Source organism: Artemia franciscana, chromosome 11 (assembly GCF_032884065.1).
Source record: "Artemia franciscana chromosome 11, ASM3288406v1, whole genome shotgun sequence".
Classification (NCBI taxonomy): domain Eukaryota; kingdom Metazoa; phylum Arthropoda; class Branchiopoda; order Anostraca; family Artemiidae; genus Artemia; species Artemia franciscana.
In genome coordinates, this window is record NC_088873.1 from 1,464,305 (window position 1) to 1,482,485 (window position 18,181).

The 18,181-nt window shown below is 36.2% G+C and overlaps 1 protein-coding gene across 2 annotated transcripts in view; it reads left to right on the forward strand.

Annotated features, from left to right (window-relative positions):
• Positions 1-10,147, forward strand: part of LOC136032664 (CCR4-NOT transcription complex subunit 4-like) — a 55,890-nt gene extending 45,743 nt beyond the window's left edge. For both annotated transcript variants that reach the window (XM_065712952.1, XM_065712951.1), the window contains 2 exons: positions 1,902-2,201; positions 9,630-10,147. In XM_065712952.1, the coding sequence (XP_065569024.1) occupies positions 1,902-2,201; positions 9,630-9,637 (308 nt within the window). In that variant the 3' untranslated portion in view covers positions 9,638-10,147. The remainder of the gene's footprint in view (positions 1-1,901; positions 2,202-9,629) is intronic.
• Positions 10,148-18,181: the final 8,034 nt, after the last annotated feature.

Consider the following 18,181-nt stretch of genomic DNA (forward strand, 5'->3'; position numbering starts at 1 on the left):
ATATATACATATATATATATATATATATATATATATATATATATATATATATATATATATATATACATATATATATATATATATATATATATATATATATATATATATATATATATATATATATATATATATATATATCAATAATGCTACCTATGTTGTAAAACTATCAACGTGGTAAATTTTCTCAATACACATCCTTGTTTTTTCCTAATTTAGATCACTGTTTAGTCTCCTTGGCATTAATATTTCAACCAACTCTTGTACCCTTGATTCTCAGGACTTACAACGATTTATTCTTTATATTTATACTTTTGCCCAGGTTATTTAGAAATCAGAATTATTTCATAGATATAAAACTTAATATAGGGGCTTGTAAAAAAAAGGAACCAAAGTTCGTGAATTAGTTTAGTGAATTAAGTTTAACTTTTTGGTGTTTCAAGATACAATGTCTTCTAGTTGGATATACATTTTTTCAAATATCGATTAATTTTCACTTTTACCTTGGAAATACACCCAGAAATTGTTAAGACCTGAATTTTGATATCAAATTGTTTTGCCTGTATCTTGGATATTCAAAAATTGCATATTAAAAATGAGCTACAATCTTCAGACTTCGAAAGATACTTTAAAATAATTCCTTTATTTTTTATTATTATTGATTGTATCACACAGTAACAAATCCATTAAAGAAACATATCACTACTAGAATCAATCTGAACATTCTTGAGATATCATAGGGGCATCGATCCAAAGGTCTCATACCCCACCCCGTTGCGTACGGACGTGATCTACAGCCTGCCCTGTCGTCGAAATTTTTTTATATGATGACCGTCGATGCTTTGAAATCGCTAGCTTAGTCGTGATTTCATAGTCTCATAGTCTCTATTTCTTGTGTGTTGGCACAGTTAGGTAGTGTAGTTGGTAGTAATGTGTCATCTTGAGAACTTGTGCAACAAATAGCGAAACAAAAAAAAAAACAAGTGGCGCGACACATTGCCACCAACATCCAAAAAGCATAATTTCCCTTCTGCGCCAAGTCATGGGCATGAACAGGGAAAGAACAGTCAACACTAAATGTAATTAGTACGACAGTCAGACACGAATCAAAAGGGTACAATGGTGTGGCGCAGAAGAAATTGCGTTTTAGCAGGTTAAACTTCATAATTTTTTACTGACTTTCATTGACTTAAAGGATGTTTGCCGTGCGCTGTGTTCGGAAATTATCAAAACATTTGGCTCAAACTGAGTCATAGCCTGAAACATGTAATTGACGACTACAAGTAAAAAATCAGAGTAGAGATATAAAGAGAAAATATTCAAGAGATACAAAGATGTTATTGTTCGAATACTTTGCGGAGGGGGGGGGGGATCAAAATATCATTTTTTTTTTGTAAATATTATGCTTTCCTTCTCTTTTTTCATTTTTTTCACATGACGTTTTGACCTAATTTATTCAAAGAATGATTCATTTGGTGTTATTATCCTTTATATGGATTTTCGATATGGACAATTTATGTTTTTAATACCAAATTGTTTTACCATCTTTATAATTTATTGACCTGTTTTTTTTTTTTTTTTCGTTTTTTTTTTTGCTATAGCCCGCTTCTTATTCGTTTGACACATCTGGGATTGTGATAGACACTTTTTCGAACAAAATGTCCTATGTTAAAAAAAAACATATCCTAAATTAGCTAAAAAAGACCTAAAAGATCATACGAAGGAAAAAAAAAATGCATTGAACTGGGAAAAATCCTTATCCTGGGGACAAACGTTTTCCATGTCAATTTCATATAATTTTTTTTTCATCGTCCGCAATCCCGTACTTCTAGGAGAGTTTTTAATTTCTATTTAGTACTGTGTTAGTGTCTTGTTCCCTCTTCTGTTTATTTACCATTTTTCAGCTTGGCGTAGCAGTATTTCAGACTGGAGTGCTTTAGATCCAGCCATAGTATCTGCTGGACAGCTTAGTGAAGGCTCAGATTCGCCACCGCATTGGCTAAGATCCTTAGAGCAATTGACTGAATCATCTGCCAACGGTCAATTCGGTTTACATTTAGGTTCTTCACAGTACGGACAACCGCGGCATGATGGAGGTAGTTGGCCACAGCACGTCAGCTTCGGGAATCAGATACCAACCGCACCGCCTCCTGGCTTTTCTCATTTGCGGCTCCAGCAGATAGAAACTCAGAAACTAATTGACAGTAAGCGATTTTTTAAAATCTAATCAGTTTTCAGTAAAAAAAGAAAAAAAAAGAGAAAGTCAAGTCCCAAGATATCGTCTTAGTCCAGATAAAAAACCTAAAAAAAAAAAGAAATTAAGTAAGGGATTGTTTTTATTCTAATTAGTTCTTTACAATCCCTAAAGATAAAGAAAGAGACAAAAAAGAGAAAGTCAAGTCCCAAGATGTTGAAAAAAGTCTTAAAAAATTCTTTGGGTGGCCGATTTTGAATTTAATATAAATAGTAATAATTGCAATGTTTACAGAGTTGACAGTAATGATAGCAAGGAAAACAAATGAAGGTAATAAGTCTCATAGAATATACGAAAAATGAAAGATGGAAAAAAAAGAAGACTAAAGAAAATAGAAAAAGAGTGATGCTGGTTAGTGAAACCAAACATAAAATACAATATGTTTACATTTAACTGTATCAAGGTTGGCGTCCAGATTTTTTCAATTTTTTTTTTTTATTTCTAAGCCCATAAGCTAAATACGTAGATAAGCAATTTTTCTTTGTTTTATTTGTTTCAAGTTGAAGGTAGGATTGTGTAGCTCGAATTCTAAAGGAGAATCTGAATCTTTCATGGAACTCCTTAGAATAAAATTTCTTCGGCTCTTCTGAAGATGCTATTACCCTAAAAAGAGACAAAATACGTTCTAGGGTACTGTAAAAAGATATGCTGTTTTTTTTTTTTTTTTTTGGATTCAACTTTTCAACTTTTTCTTTACTCAACTTAAAAAAATACAAAAACAATATCATGCCCCAACAGAGAGCAGAGCTCGTAAGGCTGGGACAGTGCAAAAACATAGAAAAAACATCAACAATCTCATCATAATAATGATTCCAAAATTTAACACGGCAAAAGACAAACAAAATAGAAAAAAACTCATAAAAGAGAAGTAACAAGGATAAGTAAATAAATAAATATCGGGCAGGGGTTGTGGGAGGCCATCCCAGGCGCAGGGACACAAAAACAAAACACGCAAATAAGAAGATCAAATAATTTAATTTTCCATCATCAATGGTGAATAATCAAAATTTTAGCAAACAATCTTTAATATTTGCTTTTTTAAATTTAGCTGAGATTTTTGGGATGGATCAAACAGAATTTTATCATTCAGCCTATAATTGTTTGCAATGAAGGGTACCTAATCGAAAACCTTGACCTTTCAGAACTTGCGAAAGGAATTCGGTACATCCCAGACCTCCGACAATCTGAACGAGGAAGTGAAATTAACAGAGATTTGTCATAGAAATCATTTTTAGAATTTTGGATTTGAAAATTCCATATGGAAGCATTTAATACTCGTATATCATTTAAATCGTAACAAATTTAAGAAGAGGAATAATGTTTTAGTTTCCGAAACATTTTCAAGTTTTGTAGGTCGATGTAAGAAATTTCCAAGTATTCTTATTGTCCTATTTTGTAGTATATGCTTCCAAAATGTATTAAGATATATAACTGAGCAGTAATTCTAATAAGAAGTAATTAGAGAGTGGTAAATTATTTTTAAAATGGTAAAAAGAAAAATATTCTTCACACGATACACCGACCCAATATTTTGAGCAAGTTTTAATCTTAAATATTCAATATGATTGTGAAATGACAAAAGGGGATCAAGAAAAACTCCTGAATAACGATATGATTGGACCCTACGAATTTTTTGATCTCCAACCTGAAGCTCCTGACAAGAAACTGATATTGATATTCTAAAAGTAGGGGTCGTAGAAAATCGAGAAATCATTCGAATGAAAATGCAATGAAGCAATGCTGTCCTTTTTAAGTAACGGAATATCGTTATCTAAGTCGATTTTTGCTATTCTGTTCTTCGAAACTATAATTTTGGCCCACCTATTTGACCTACCCAAAAAAATATCTAATGAGGGAATCTGAAACCAAGTAAAGACACCTCGTGGGATCCTTAATATTTAGTAAGTTTATATGACCCATTCAGAAACGATGCGGATCAATCTTACAAATATAATCAAGAAGAGGAAACGTGGCAGGTTACTGGTGTTGATATTAACCTGCAATTTGTCATTTTTTAATGCGATTATCTTTGGGCTAATGGTAGCGGAATATTTGATAATAATCATTTACAGGGAATCTGTAAAATATTTTATTTGGCCGATAGTTTTACCTGAATTGTTATTATAATTTAAGTAGCCTTTGCATCAAGAAAAGCAGTTGGCGGAACTGTGTAGTTTCTTTTAGAACCCTATTAAGAACTCAATAGAAACACTTCAAAAACTGCTATGCCTGACGACTGGTTAGGGGCATCAAACAAATCCCCAAAATAAATTACGTATGCTTTCAATTAATATCCTAATATAAAAGCGCCAATATAAAAGTGATTTAAACTATAATTCCTCTCTCTTTTTCTCCATTCTGTATCTTTCTTCTCTCCTATCTCTTTTTATTATTGTCTGAGTTATGCTTCAGTTATATTAGATGCTTTGGAAATAATTACTGTTTTCTTCTTCTTTTTCCGCAATAAAAGGCATAACAATTCTTAAAAGAACTGATTTTTTTTTAAAGACATACATGATGCGTTTGCGAATAAGCTCATCGATTTTATGAAGGGACGATTTGATCTTGAGTGGATGGAGGATTTGACAGCTTTATTGGATGGAGCGACAAATTACAACATGAAAAGTGCCAGTGTGCGTAATTACGTTCACGTGCGAGTGCAGTATCCAAAATGGGCCACTTCGTGGATTTTTCTTTGCCTTTCCTGGCTCGCTACGGTCTGCAGTTCGGGCCTTTCGCCTTTTGTAATTGTGGCATTGTTTCACTCGAGACTCTTGCAAATTCCTGCATAGTTGCAGTTATTAAATCATATTTCCAGTTCCTGTGTCAGTATTTTCAGATTTTTATTGCACATCCTCCTTCTCCCTCCTCCCCAGAATTCTTTTTTTGGCAGTGGTACATCCTAGTTTGAGGTTCTTTAAAAAAATAAGCCCCATCACAGATAAAATGTATCGAACCTTAAAACTATTAGTACCTTTCCAACACAAATTAAAATCTTCGTGATTCAAGAGCTGTTACCAAGATATGTTTTTTTTCAGTTATTTTTTCCTATTGAATGTGTCTGGACTTCTAAATTAGCATAATGTAGAGTGAGAAAGAAAGACTTGTGCATAATGCTTTGCTAAATTATTTATCGCGAGCGCTCCAAGCAAATAAGATTGATGAAATTTGCGAAAAGGCAGTGGGATTTTATGACAAGGATACGATTTTAAAAGCTAAGGATACACTTTGGCACTATTCGAATACTTCGAGTCGCAACGTTGCTCGCCAAAAGCTTGTCGATAATGTGTTAGATATTCTGAAACTGATCCAGTTATGTGAGACTAACCGGATCAAATTACCGAAATTCGTAATTTTTGATCATACGGAGGTCCCAACTACGCCTGGTGAATTGAGTGTTATTGTTACTCAAAAAGTGACAGAAATCTCCAATAATTTGAAGGACTTTATTGAAAGTGAGAAAAAAGCCCGTGCAGCTGAGAAACTTGCTACATCCATGAATCAATTAGTCACTCTACCGGCCAAGCCTTCCTATGCGGTTATTCTCAAGAAATCCCCCTTAGACCTTAAAAAGCCTGACTCCCGTAAAGCTTATCTGGAGCATGTATGTGGAGAAGCTAGTGGGAATATAATCGAGCTTCGTCCCAGTAGAGACGCCTGGAAAGTAGTCACAAAGGATAAAAGTGGTGCCGAATCTATTATGTCACGCATAACCGGGAATAATCCTGAAGTCGAGCCTAAACTCCAATGCCCCTCCTTTTTCGGTATTATCCGTTATGTTCCTGAATACCTGAACGAAAATAGCCTATGTGACCTGATTTCCAACTGTTTGAAAGCAACTCAAATCCGAAACACCCGTTCGTTTAAGCTTCTTTTTGAGTCTAAAGAGGACCTCGAGTCTTCTATTCGCTTTCCGCCCATCATAGGGTACGAAAGACTATGATGCCACCCCAATGCTTCTCTTGCCAGTCATATGGTCATTTTGCGTCTGCGTGCTCAGGTACCCGAAAATGTTCCAGGTGTGGTGAGGCTGGCCACTCCACAACCAAAGATAATCCTTGTACCAAGGCACTTAAGTGTGCTCTTTGCAACTCCTCCGACCACCCATGTTACAGTTTTAAATGTCCTGTCGCTCAGTCTCTTTTAAAGAAGTCCAATGCCTGAAGAAACCTTAAAAATTGTATCATGGAACATCAATGGGAAAGTTCTACCGAAACATCACCTACTGTCTGAACTTTGCTTGCTGTTTGACGTGGTGGGTCTCCAGGAACACTTCTTGTCAAGCGATAGTCGTCAACTGTTGGAGTTCATGTCGTCTCATAATCTGTTTTTCCACCATGCTAAGTCCACTCGCGGTAGGCCTTCAGGTGGTCTGGCCCTGATGATACGGAAAGAGCTACTTGGTAATCTAGTTGCTAAGTCTGACAGTTTCCTTGCGGTTAAAGTTTCGAATGTGTTCATATTTGTAGTTTATTTTCCTACTAACTACCGTAATGATATATCTGAGAGGAAGTTCTGTCTCACATGTACATCTATTGCCAAGCTAGTATCAAAATATGATGATGAAGGCCTAAGTTGTCTCCTGTTTGGTGACTTCAACTGTGAACTATCTAACCCTGAAAACAATAGATCTCAGATCTTACTCCATGCTTGTCCAAGTCTCACCTATGTTGAAAATGATCGCGATTTTACGTACATCCATCAATCTGGCTTCGTGTCTCAGTTGGGCTATTTCTATTGTTCTTCTATGATTAAACCCACCTCTAATACTACGGTTCTTCTTGATTACTCCATATCAGACCACATGCCGATTTGTAATTCTTTTCAAATAAAGCCCTTGCCGCAAACTTCACCCACAAATTCTCCACCTAAATGGTTGTTCAGCCTCAACTGGGAAGCTGCTAACATCGATTCCTACCAGAGTTCATGTGACTACATACTGTCGAAGATCCGAATTCCTTTCGCTCTTCTCTGTTGTCCGAACATGACAGTAGACTCGGAAAAAACCATCCTAATAAACATCTACTGTTCTGAGATAACGCATGCTATCCATACAGCTGAGAAAACTGCAGTTCCTGTCCGCAAAATTCGCCACGGCACGGAAGTGCGTAACTGGCGGAATAATCCTAATCTCCTGGCCGCATATGATTCAGCAAAATTCTGGCTACAATCATGGGCAGATTGTGGGAAGCCGCACTCCGGAGTAGTCAACGCTGTTCTTATTTACACGAAACGTAAATTTTCCAAGGCCGTCACACAGTATAAGGCTAACGAAATTGCCCGTAGCAGCGAGATTGTCGATAATTCACCTCCTGCTTTATGGCGTCTTCGAGCTAAGAACAAATCTTCCAATGGCCCACACTGCATGCCAGAAAAAGACTGGTGCGACTACTTTAGGGACCAATTTTCAGCCCCTAATTCCTACCTAGACAACACCTTTTGCCAGGCCCTCGATAAGGAGGTTCAGTTTGCAATTAAGGATGTTGGTGTCCTGGTCATTCCGTCCTTGATGCGTTTCAAAATTGTTATTGAAAAAAAAAAGAAATCTAAGGGCATCGATGGTATATCTGGTACCCATTTAAGCTTTGCCAGCAATCTTCTTCCAGAGCACCTTTCTCTGCTATTTCAAATGATTTCCGTTTCTGGCATCGTTACAGACAGCTTTGGTGTTGGATTGGTCCATCCTATTCTCAAAAAAGGTAAACCAGCCGACCAGTGCGCTTCATATCGTCCGATCACTGTTTCAACTACTTTTTGTAAGCTATTTGAATCCCTTATTTTTGATGAAATTGCACTTCGATGCACTACTCCGGACGACCAGTTCGGGTTCAAGAAGCACTCAGGACGGGAACACGTTCACAGCGTTCTTGCAAATCTTCTTATTGATGCAGATAAAAATGGTGATCTTCTCGTCTTTGGAGCGCTTGATGTTAGTAGAGCCTTCGACTCTGGCATCCGTGGCCATATCCTGATCAAAGCCCTTCAGCGAGGTGTTTCGTCTTCCATCATTTCCTCCGTTTACAGTATGTACAACAAGCTCTCAGCTGTCCTCCTGATCCCCTCTCCGTCCGGCACTTTTCCTTCTAAAGAAATGCTGAGTGTCAAGAAAAGCGTACGTCAAGGTGGCAAAACTTCACCATCACTGTTTAATAACGCTATCATCGAAGCACAACAAGTAATAAAGCCGTCGTGCTTTTTCCGTGGGATAATCTTTCGCTGATGACATTCTTCATGTTTCTCGTTCGATATCTTTATTTCAACAAAATTACGACTCACTTGCAGCGGCATACAAGCAGATCGGACTTTCCTTCAACGAATCTAAAACAGAACTTCTTTTCTTCAATGGTTCAAAAAATGAGCTTTCAATTAACATCTCCGTTAAAATTGGCGATACTCTGATTAAGCCTTGTGAGTCCCTTACGTATCTTGGCCTTCCTATTTCTTCTATGTTAAAGGACACACGCTCAGCACTGACAAACCACCTCTGTTCCCGTCTACGAGCGGCTTACGGATTACTTGTTGCCAATAAGTATCGTTTCAACCGTCCTCTCCTTGCCCGGCTGTACAATGCTTTTACTACCCCCCATCTGCTTGCTCTGGTTCCCTTCTGGAAAATATTCACAGCTACCGAAAAGAAATCCATTTGCAGCGCATTCTACAGATATGCTAAGTTTCTCCTGTGTCTCCCTTTGTGGCACAGCAACGGCGACATCTCTAGGGAATATAAGGTCACCAACCCTTCCATGGCCATAGAAGAATCTCCAAATTCAGTACCATTGTCTTAAGAGCCAACCACCCATGGACTAGGGTTATTTTATAATATTTGTAGTGGAATTGTTTTTGACGGGTAATAAATTAATAATAATAATAATAATATATTTTGGCGGTTGATATCTACGGGATAAAAAATCACTACGATCGGTCCGTTAGCTATCCAATGGATCAGACCCTTTCAACAATATACTTTTTCTTTTAATTCACTGATTTATAGTCCAAAAGTGAATTATTCTGAAAAATACAAGGAAAGGTTAAATTGGTGATAACCTCAGCGTTTAGTCACGGTTGAAATTGCTGTTAAATACGGAGGACATTTCTTAAGTAACAAAAACACCAAGTAACATTGAAATGAAATAAGTACATGTACAGCTTTGGCACTTGTCGAGTACAGTGACAATATAATCTGGAATTCGTTTCTTAGAACTGAAGAAATATTTGTACCTAATTCACTCTTGAGAATAATTTGATTTTAAATAAATAAGAGAAATGAAATATTACATTTTAACGTGGATGTAAGCGCTGCTATTTGAAGTTTATAGTTTTATATAGTTTTTATCCTTCCAACCAAGTATGATGGATTTAATGTGTATTTTAATTTTAGATCTATAATGTCATATTTTGGAGGAACCAAGAAATCGAAGAAATCGAAAATATAGACAAGTGTTTCGTTTTTCCTTTTTGGTTTGTGTTGATCTTTTTTTTCTTCTCTTTGTGGGGCTGGGTGAGCTGAGCTCCATTTGGCTGACTACCAGACTTACAAAAAAATATTATCAAGCTTTTTGTCATTTTCACTGTTTGTTCTTCTTTCCCAAAAAAGCGAAATTTTAGCGTAATTGAATTCTGTCGTTTCCTCCAAATTAAGCCGTAATTTTATTTCAGTTTTATTTGATGAAAAAACAGCTCTGTACCACCAAGGGAATTCTTTTTAAGTGCATTTTAGTATTTAACGCGTTTTGTTTTCTTTTTTTCTGAAATTTAAAGGCGAAGCTGATATTACAGGGTCAGTGGCGTTAAGTAACTGATTCTTTGGGCGGCTGCCAAAATTTCCTATCGTCTGGTTTAATTCTTTCTCTTTCTTTTATTCTTTAAGAGGAATTAAATAAACGCATTAGAAAATAATTGTGTTTTTTTTTTCTTTTTTACGGACGTCTTTAACCGTTTACGGGTTTGTTGTTCATATTATATATGAAGATGAATTGATAAGCGACTGTGGTTGGACATTTTTTTCCAGCGGTGAGGACTTTTTCTAGCCCTGGTTTAATTAGTAACTAAAGTGACTTCCGCCAATTGTTAGTTTAGACTTTTACCAAACAACTTTCAAATGTTCTTCGGAATCTACAACCTGAAAAAGAAGCAAGGATGAGCAAACGAATTGCAATTTAGGATTCTTCCTAAAAAACAAATAAGAATATAAGGTATTTGACATATACGTGTTGTCTTTAAGAAACGATTAGCAAATTTGTGAAAGACCAGAAGAAAAAATTATATAAAAAAAGGGTTGTGAAGTAAATATGACCCTGAAATCGTTTAAAAATGGCGTTGGATTGAAATAAAAGCCATTTTTTTGCATCTTGCAGGGAAAGCATTGTCATATTTTTTCATTGCCGATAGCGGGGCACTAGAACATCATAGAGAGCTGGTTATAACAGCTCATTTGAAAGCAAATTTTTATTGTAATGTGTTTTCTATAAATTCGCTTCCTTAATGCCATCAAAAAGTCCAATACAACACGCAATAAATTCACTTTGCGTGTCACTTCTGGAACGAAAGGGCTTAAAAGAATGAAAAGCGTACTATCACAGTCTGTATGATTGAAAGTCCTAAGCCCGAGGTTCATAGTCCTCCTTCCTGTGTATTTTCCCTCCCATCGCCTTAAGATTTTTCATGAAGTCTACTGACTAACAGAACTAGGAGGCTACTGCAGCATCATACAAACTGCTTAAGGTCTCATTTAAGAGCTAAATTTTATTTCTACGTGCTTATCATAAACTCCTCCTGATAGTGCCGTCATGAAGAAACAGATGGCACCAAGAATGACACTTGTTGATGATATGTCTGAAGTGGAAAGTCTAACAAGCATGAAAAGGGTGCCGTCATAACCCCCATGGTTTAAACCTTTAATTCCTTAGTTTTACAATCATCCCTATTGTATTTTCTCCCCCTGTTAAGTTTTAAATGGGCTGACTATCAGAAGTAGCAGACCACTCTAACATCCTAAAAAGATGTTTAGTGGCTCATTCTAATACTGTTGATCATATCTACTTGCCCTTCATAAATTCGTATCGATAACTCCATCATAAAGTGCCATATGGCGCCAAAAATGGCGCTTCTTGGCGTAATTTCTGGATTAGAAATGCTGGAAAATATGAAAAGGGTATCATTCAAATCTACATGGTCGAAAATCGATATTAAGAGGATTGTTATCCCTCCTTTTTGGTGCTACACCCCTCAGCCCCTTTAGCGACCTAGTATAGAGTACACAGCCCAGAGCAACCGAAAGTTTTAAAACGCACCTTGAAAACGAAATGAGAACTGTCTAGCGAGAATAATTGCCGTTTGAAGCTGATTCAGAAAGGTAAATATAAGTTCAATTAATCTCAATAGTAAAAAATTATTACGAACAGAAATATATAGGTATTTCAAAAAAGAACCTGAAACCCCGCGGAAATGCTTTTACCACGAGGGCTCGCAATTCTCTCTTCTTTGTCTCTGGTTAAATGCAATTACTTTGTTTAAGGTTTCATTTACCATAAAAATCTGAATTGAATTGAGAGCACAAAGATGATAAAGGGTTATATTTTTTTTGACTTCAGTTTCCAGCTCGTGAATAAACGCCTGAAGTTGTATCTTGTAATTATCAAATCTGAACTTTTTTGGTCACTTTGTTTTTCGTCTTAAACACTTTTTTTGCCAAATAGTTTCGTATCTCCTAAAATACTGAAGCCCAAAAAGCAAAATTACGAAAGCAAACTTTCCTATGAGAAGCTCCAATTTTTTTGCAGTAATACACCAAAGAAATTGCAATAGTATTGAGATAAACTCTTGCAAATTAACGGTAACACCGTCTCTTTTTTAAGCTAAAACAGAAACAGAAACAACGGAGCAGAAACAGAAATCGTTTCTATTTTTCCGTTTTTAGGGCACTTGCCCGTTGGCCCAGTGCCATATAGCGATCGCAATTTCTGTCGGTCCCCTTTTGCTAGTTCGGGCACTTCCAGATAAGCTAGGACGATGAAAGTTAGCAGGCTTGTCAGGGACCGGACCAGATTAAATTAGAAATTGTCGCTTCTCCGATTCGAACACCTGGGATGAGGGGGGTGGAGGGACGGTTAATTCGGAAAAATTAGAAAAATGAGGTATTTTTAACTTACGAGCGGGTGATCAGATCTTAATGAAATTTGATATTTAAAAGGACCTCGTATCTCAGAGCTCTTATCTTAAATCCCGACCGGACCCAGTGACATCGGAAGGGGGAAATCGGAAATCTTGGAAAACACTTAAAGTGGTGAGATCCGGATCAAACTTGATGGGAAGAATAAGCAAAAGTCCTAGGTACGTGATTGACATAACCGGACAGGATCCGCTCTCTCTGGGGGAGTTGAGGGGGATTTCCAATGCTTTAGCGAGTTTGGTGCTTCTGGATGTATTAGGACAATGAAAATTGGTAAGTGTGTCAGAGAACTGCACAAGTTGACTTGATAACAGTCGTTTCCCCAATTGGACCGTTTGGGGGGAGGGGGCTGGAGAGAGGGTAAGTCGTGAAAATTGAGGTATATTTATCTTACGAATGGGTGATCGGATCTTAATATAATTTGATATATAGAAAGATCTCATGTCCCAGATGCTCCATTTTCGGATCGGATCTGGGGGCGGAGGGAGAAACGGAAATCTTGGAAAACGCTTAGAGTGGAGGATGAAACTTGATGGGAAGAATAAGCACAAGTTCTGGATACGTGATTGACATAACCGGATCCGATCAAGCAAAGAACAGCAAAATCGATAACTCTAGTGCCGAGTCTAATTTTAGGTTCTGACCTCGTCGTAAGTGCATATGAGCTCTTGGCTCTAGTTTAACCAAAAATAGGAAAGGCCTGTTTATAAAAAAAAGCGGCCGTTTTAACAGATTTTTCGTTTTCTTCAGGTTGTTTAGGTTTATGAGAGTTCAGTGTTGGTATATATAGATTAATAAAAATGACCAAATTTGCAAAAATGCCCAAATATATAAAAACACGAAGAAAAAAAACACATAAACTAAAATTTATCACTTAAAAACATTCGAAGTTTAGGTGACTGCAGTCACTCGTGAGCACTGCTTTCGTGTAAAGAACCTAACAAAATTAAATGCACTCTCATTAGGTATTGAAGTTGAAGGTGCTGCGAGCTGCCTCAAGCAATTTCGCTTAACTCCAGGTAAGCGTAGAAGTAGTCAGTCCAAAATTCTCCCTATCATTCTAGGCAAAATTCATTGCCTGTTTGAACGGGCAAAGAACCTCAATGACAGATTCCACGATGAGCTCATTGCTGGGAAGTTCAAGCTCTCTGATTTTAGATTCACGAAGTGTCGAATTGAAAGAGTCGTGCAGTGGCTCTTTCTCGACAAAATACATTTCTATCGTGGTAAGGGAGCTGTTCCATCGATCATTCATGTCCTTTGTGGTGGATGAACTACGATTATGTGTGTTCTAGATAGCTGCGGAAAGGTCATGGGATTTTGAAGACACTTTCAGGATTCTGAGCAGCTTTCGATTTTTCTTCGGTTCTGTTCCCAGCTCAATAATTTGCAAGAAAAGGCCTCTTTGTCTAGGCGCAATTCCATTTAGACTGATTCAAACGCTTTAATGATAAGACAGCCTTAATGCAGGATTAATTTTTAGGAGCTCAAAAATTGATAAGGGAGCTGTTCCATCGATCATTCATGTCTCTTGTGATGAATGAACTAAGATTATGTGTGTTTTAGATAGCTTCAGAAAGGTCGCGGGATTTAGAAGACACTTATAGGATTCTGAGCAGCTTTCGTTTTTTTTTTCAGTTCTGTTCCCAGCTCAATAATTTGCAAGAAACGCCTCTTTGTCTGGGTGTAATTCCATTTAGACTGATTCAAACGCTTTAATGATAAGACAGCCTTAATGCAGGATTAATTTTTACAGTTGCTAATCTTTTCTTCAGAAAATATAAAGACAGAACTATTCGCTAGATCGTGAGTACCGCAAATCCAATAGAAGTCCGCTATGATGCCATTCGCCGCCAAAACCCGGAAAAGGAAGAAAAACGGGTTTAGAAAAACAGAAACGGCAAAAACGGAACAGAAGCGGTATTGAAAGAACGGTTACCTGCTTTCTTTTTTTGTATTTTCTTCAAGAAACAGAACAGAAAACGATATAAAAAAGAAGAACACGGAAATGGTGCCGACCCCTATTTCAAATTATATTAACTACGCACCTAAAATTCGTTTAGTGCTCTTCAGTTATTCTAAAATCTCTGTATGTTTCATATGGGACAGCATTTCATGAGCAACAGTTTTTTCTTTGTTCTTCAACTTCTCTAAGATACCGAAAATAATTTACACCTTGGATTATTTGTTTGACAAATTTCCAGATTTTTTCCAGGAAAGTGTAAGAGGGATGCGGAGTGAAACCTATTTATGTATAACGCACCACTTTTAGCAAAACCTCGCGGGACTTCTTTAGTTTCATTGCGTTGAAAAAAAATCTCTATGGGTTTATTGAGGATATTTTTGAAACCTAAAAGCGAACAAAATTTAATTTAAAGAAATGAAGCTGACCTGGCGAAAGTAAAGAGCGAAGATGAAATTGACAACAGACAACATTATTGTTTCGAAGTATATGCAAGATATCTGCAATATGGGCTTAAAAAAACAGACTCGTAATACTTCCCTAAATTTGTAAAATTCTGAAAAACTAGAGCTTTACTAAAAACTGACCTCATTTGAGGTTTTGAAAGAATTGAAATTGTATGCTGAAGTGTACTGATATCATGTCCGGTAAGAGACTATCGAGAGCCTTATAAATTAGTCTTTTATTTCTGCAGGGTACTTAAGGACTTTCTGCTCCTAATAGTGTTTCGTTGCGGCGCTTTTGTGTTTTTAATAAACAGCTGGTTTTTTAGAATTCTACAAATCTAGGGAAAATATTACGAGTCAAAAAGACTGATATTTTAATGTTAATAATTTTTGCTGTTATGACAGAAAAAAAGAATTAAAAAAAAAATATATGAAAGAGCCTAGAATGATACCTAAGAGAACCAGAAGCAAACCTTAGCAAGGGGTTTCTACTTCCCCCTAAATTTGACGATAAGTAGTACCCTCTTCGTTTTAACACTGAAATAACGGTCACATCTCTTTCTATCTTTCAAGAATTTTTTTTTTTCAATAAGCTTTTCTAAGAGCGTGTTAATGATATTTTGTAGAAATTTAAGCTACATTAAAAATTTCTTTGCGGATAAGAGAAACTTTATTGATTAAAAATAACTTCAATACCCACTCCACGGCAGATTACCCAGGCAAGATCCTATAAAACATCTGAAGGCGAGAAAGGTTTATGTAAAGTGCATATACAAAAAGAAATATCTAGCAACAATCCAACTGAATATTTTATTTGAAAAAAAAAATGACACAATATTATCGCTCACGACTCATCAAGATTTGTGAGTCAACTTAATCCTCTTTACCTACGCCTTGTTACTTACGAGTGTTTTTTGTGTTGTATTGTGTCAGATTAACGACGCTTCTTGACTACTAAGGTCCCTGCGTCGGCCCTGTAGTGCATTGCTGCAGCATGATTCGATCTCTGGGTCCCGTATTACCAAGCTAAGGTCAAACCCACTGCGCCACCACAGGACACGAGTGTTTTTTTTTTACTCCCATTTTATGAATTGTTTGAAATTATAAGTACCTCTAAGACCACAGAAGTAAAAAAAAAGAAAAAAAAAACTACTCAAGACGACAAGGCGTTAAAGGTGTCTGTTATTAGAGAAATTTACTTACAAACTCGCAAATATTGAGTTCCGTTTATTTATCATCGAAACCTCAAATATGTCTTTTGTAAATTATAAAATAATTAGACAAAATTAATAAAACAAGAAAATTCACAACCGCTTAATTTTATAATTAAAAGAAAAATGTTATGTAACTATCGGTTTTAACCAACAATCATATCTGCCTCAAATTGACAAATAATGTTATCTGAAAACCAAATTATGACCAGGTTTCACTGTCATATTACAATTTAAGAACCACAATCTAATTAAATTGCAAACTGCAATTAAAAAAAGAAGCATTACCTGTTATGATGAACAGTCGCTTAAAGATAATAAAATAACGGAAATATTATTTGAGAGAAGGCAGATGCTCTATCTTCGTTTTTTGCACAATCTCCATGCAACTCTTCAGTTCTTGGGTGTTTAGACAAACAACTTTTCTCCTATCACGAACTTTTAGCTTCGAGTTAAATGACGAAAACTAGAATGCATAGCTCTACGCTCAAAGTTTTAGTTAACGTCGAAGTATTTAGCTCCTTAATTTTTACAGAAGCGCTTCGTCTTGAGTATATCTGGATGATTGTGCATGACCTCAGTCAGGAGGGAGGGGGGAGCTCCCCCGGGGAAATAAAGCAATAAAAACTTCGGAACGGCTCGTTTGCAAAAAATCTCTTCAAACTAAAGTCCTCACTAGTTGATATTTAAGCTGATTCATGAAAGTCACATAGCTCTACTACGTTTAGTTATTTTCCTAGTTTTATTTCATTCTTCCTCTACCATGTTTTTCTATTGCACGATATTCTACTTTTTCCTTTCTACGTGTTCTTTCCTATAAGGAAAGTTTGATTGTCAAGTTTGTAGAATCGTAATTTGTTGTTTTATGGACATAGATAACAACCTGAGATGCCTCACATTGGTAAGTAAAGTCTATTGGTAAGTCAATTCTCAAAGCTGAGATTTGCAACAAACTTGTGTTTTATGATCACAAACTTGCCCTTCATTTGTTTTAACATATACATTTGCGTAATCTGATGGATAAGTTCGTAATGGTTCACAAATACTTCAATAGCAAGACACTTATCCAATAAAGATTACGAAGTATACATAGGAAAGTATAAAAAAAGGAAAGTATACAAAAGTAGTCATGCATTTTTAAAGAACACACTGCCTTTCCATGATGTTCAAATAACAGTTTAAATAGGGATAAATCTGTTTATCATAGTTAGACCTCACTGCCTTTCCATGACGTACAAATAACAGTTCAAATAGGGATAAATCCTTTATCACAGTTAGACCTCACTGCATTTCCATGACGTACAAATAACAGTTCAAATAGGGATAAATCCGTTTACCACAGTTAGACCTCATTGCCTTTCCAGGACGTTCAAATAACAGTTCAAATAGGAATAAATCCGTTTACCACAGTTAGACTTCATTGCCTTTCCATGACGTACAAATAACGGTTCAAATAGGGATAAATCTGTTTAAGTAAAAACAAAGAATTTATCCCCTATTTGAACTGTTGTCATGCCGTTGCTAATGTAAAAAATTAAGTCAATGGCTAAATCCAAATGTCTGTCATCTAGTACGAAATTATTTTACGAATTAATTAAGTATAATAGTTTCTGTTTTCATTTATTAGGTTTATTACTAAATTTTAACTTTCGAAAACTGGTATATCATTTGGAGTGAACATGCAAAGTTAAGAGTGTTATGACGCTACAATCTAAAACCTTCAATTAACCAATTAAGCTACTGATCATCTCTATACTTACTTGACAGACACATTTGAGTAAAGTTAGCCTTGGCTACCAGCAGCGGATTAGTGAAATAACTTTACTCATCGCTGTACATCAATCTGGAACGATTACTCCCGCCTCGGGAGGTTTTTCGTTTAAATGAAGTTTCGTTTCATCCCAACTAAAAATTCATATCGGTGCCTCACATACGCAAAAATTTAACTAGAAATCTTGGTTTCTACTTAGTTCTTGTTCTTTTTCTCTTTTCCAGTCGGAACATTGTCTGCAGAGAGTAAAACTCGATGAGTTTTGAGAGAAACAATAATCTGGTTGACCTTCCAACTCAAGATCACTTGACTATCTGGAAAGTTTAGTTTTTGCATAATTTCTAAGGTCAAGAGGTAAAAAAGCTGCCTAA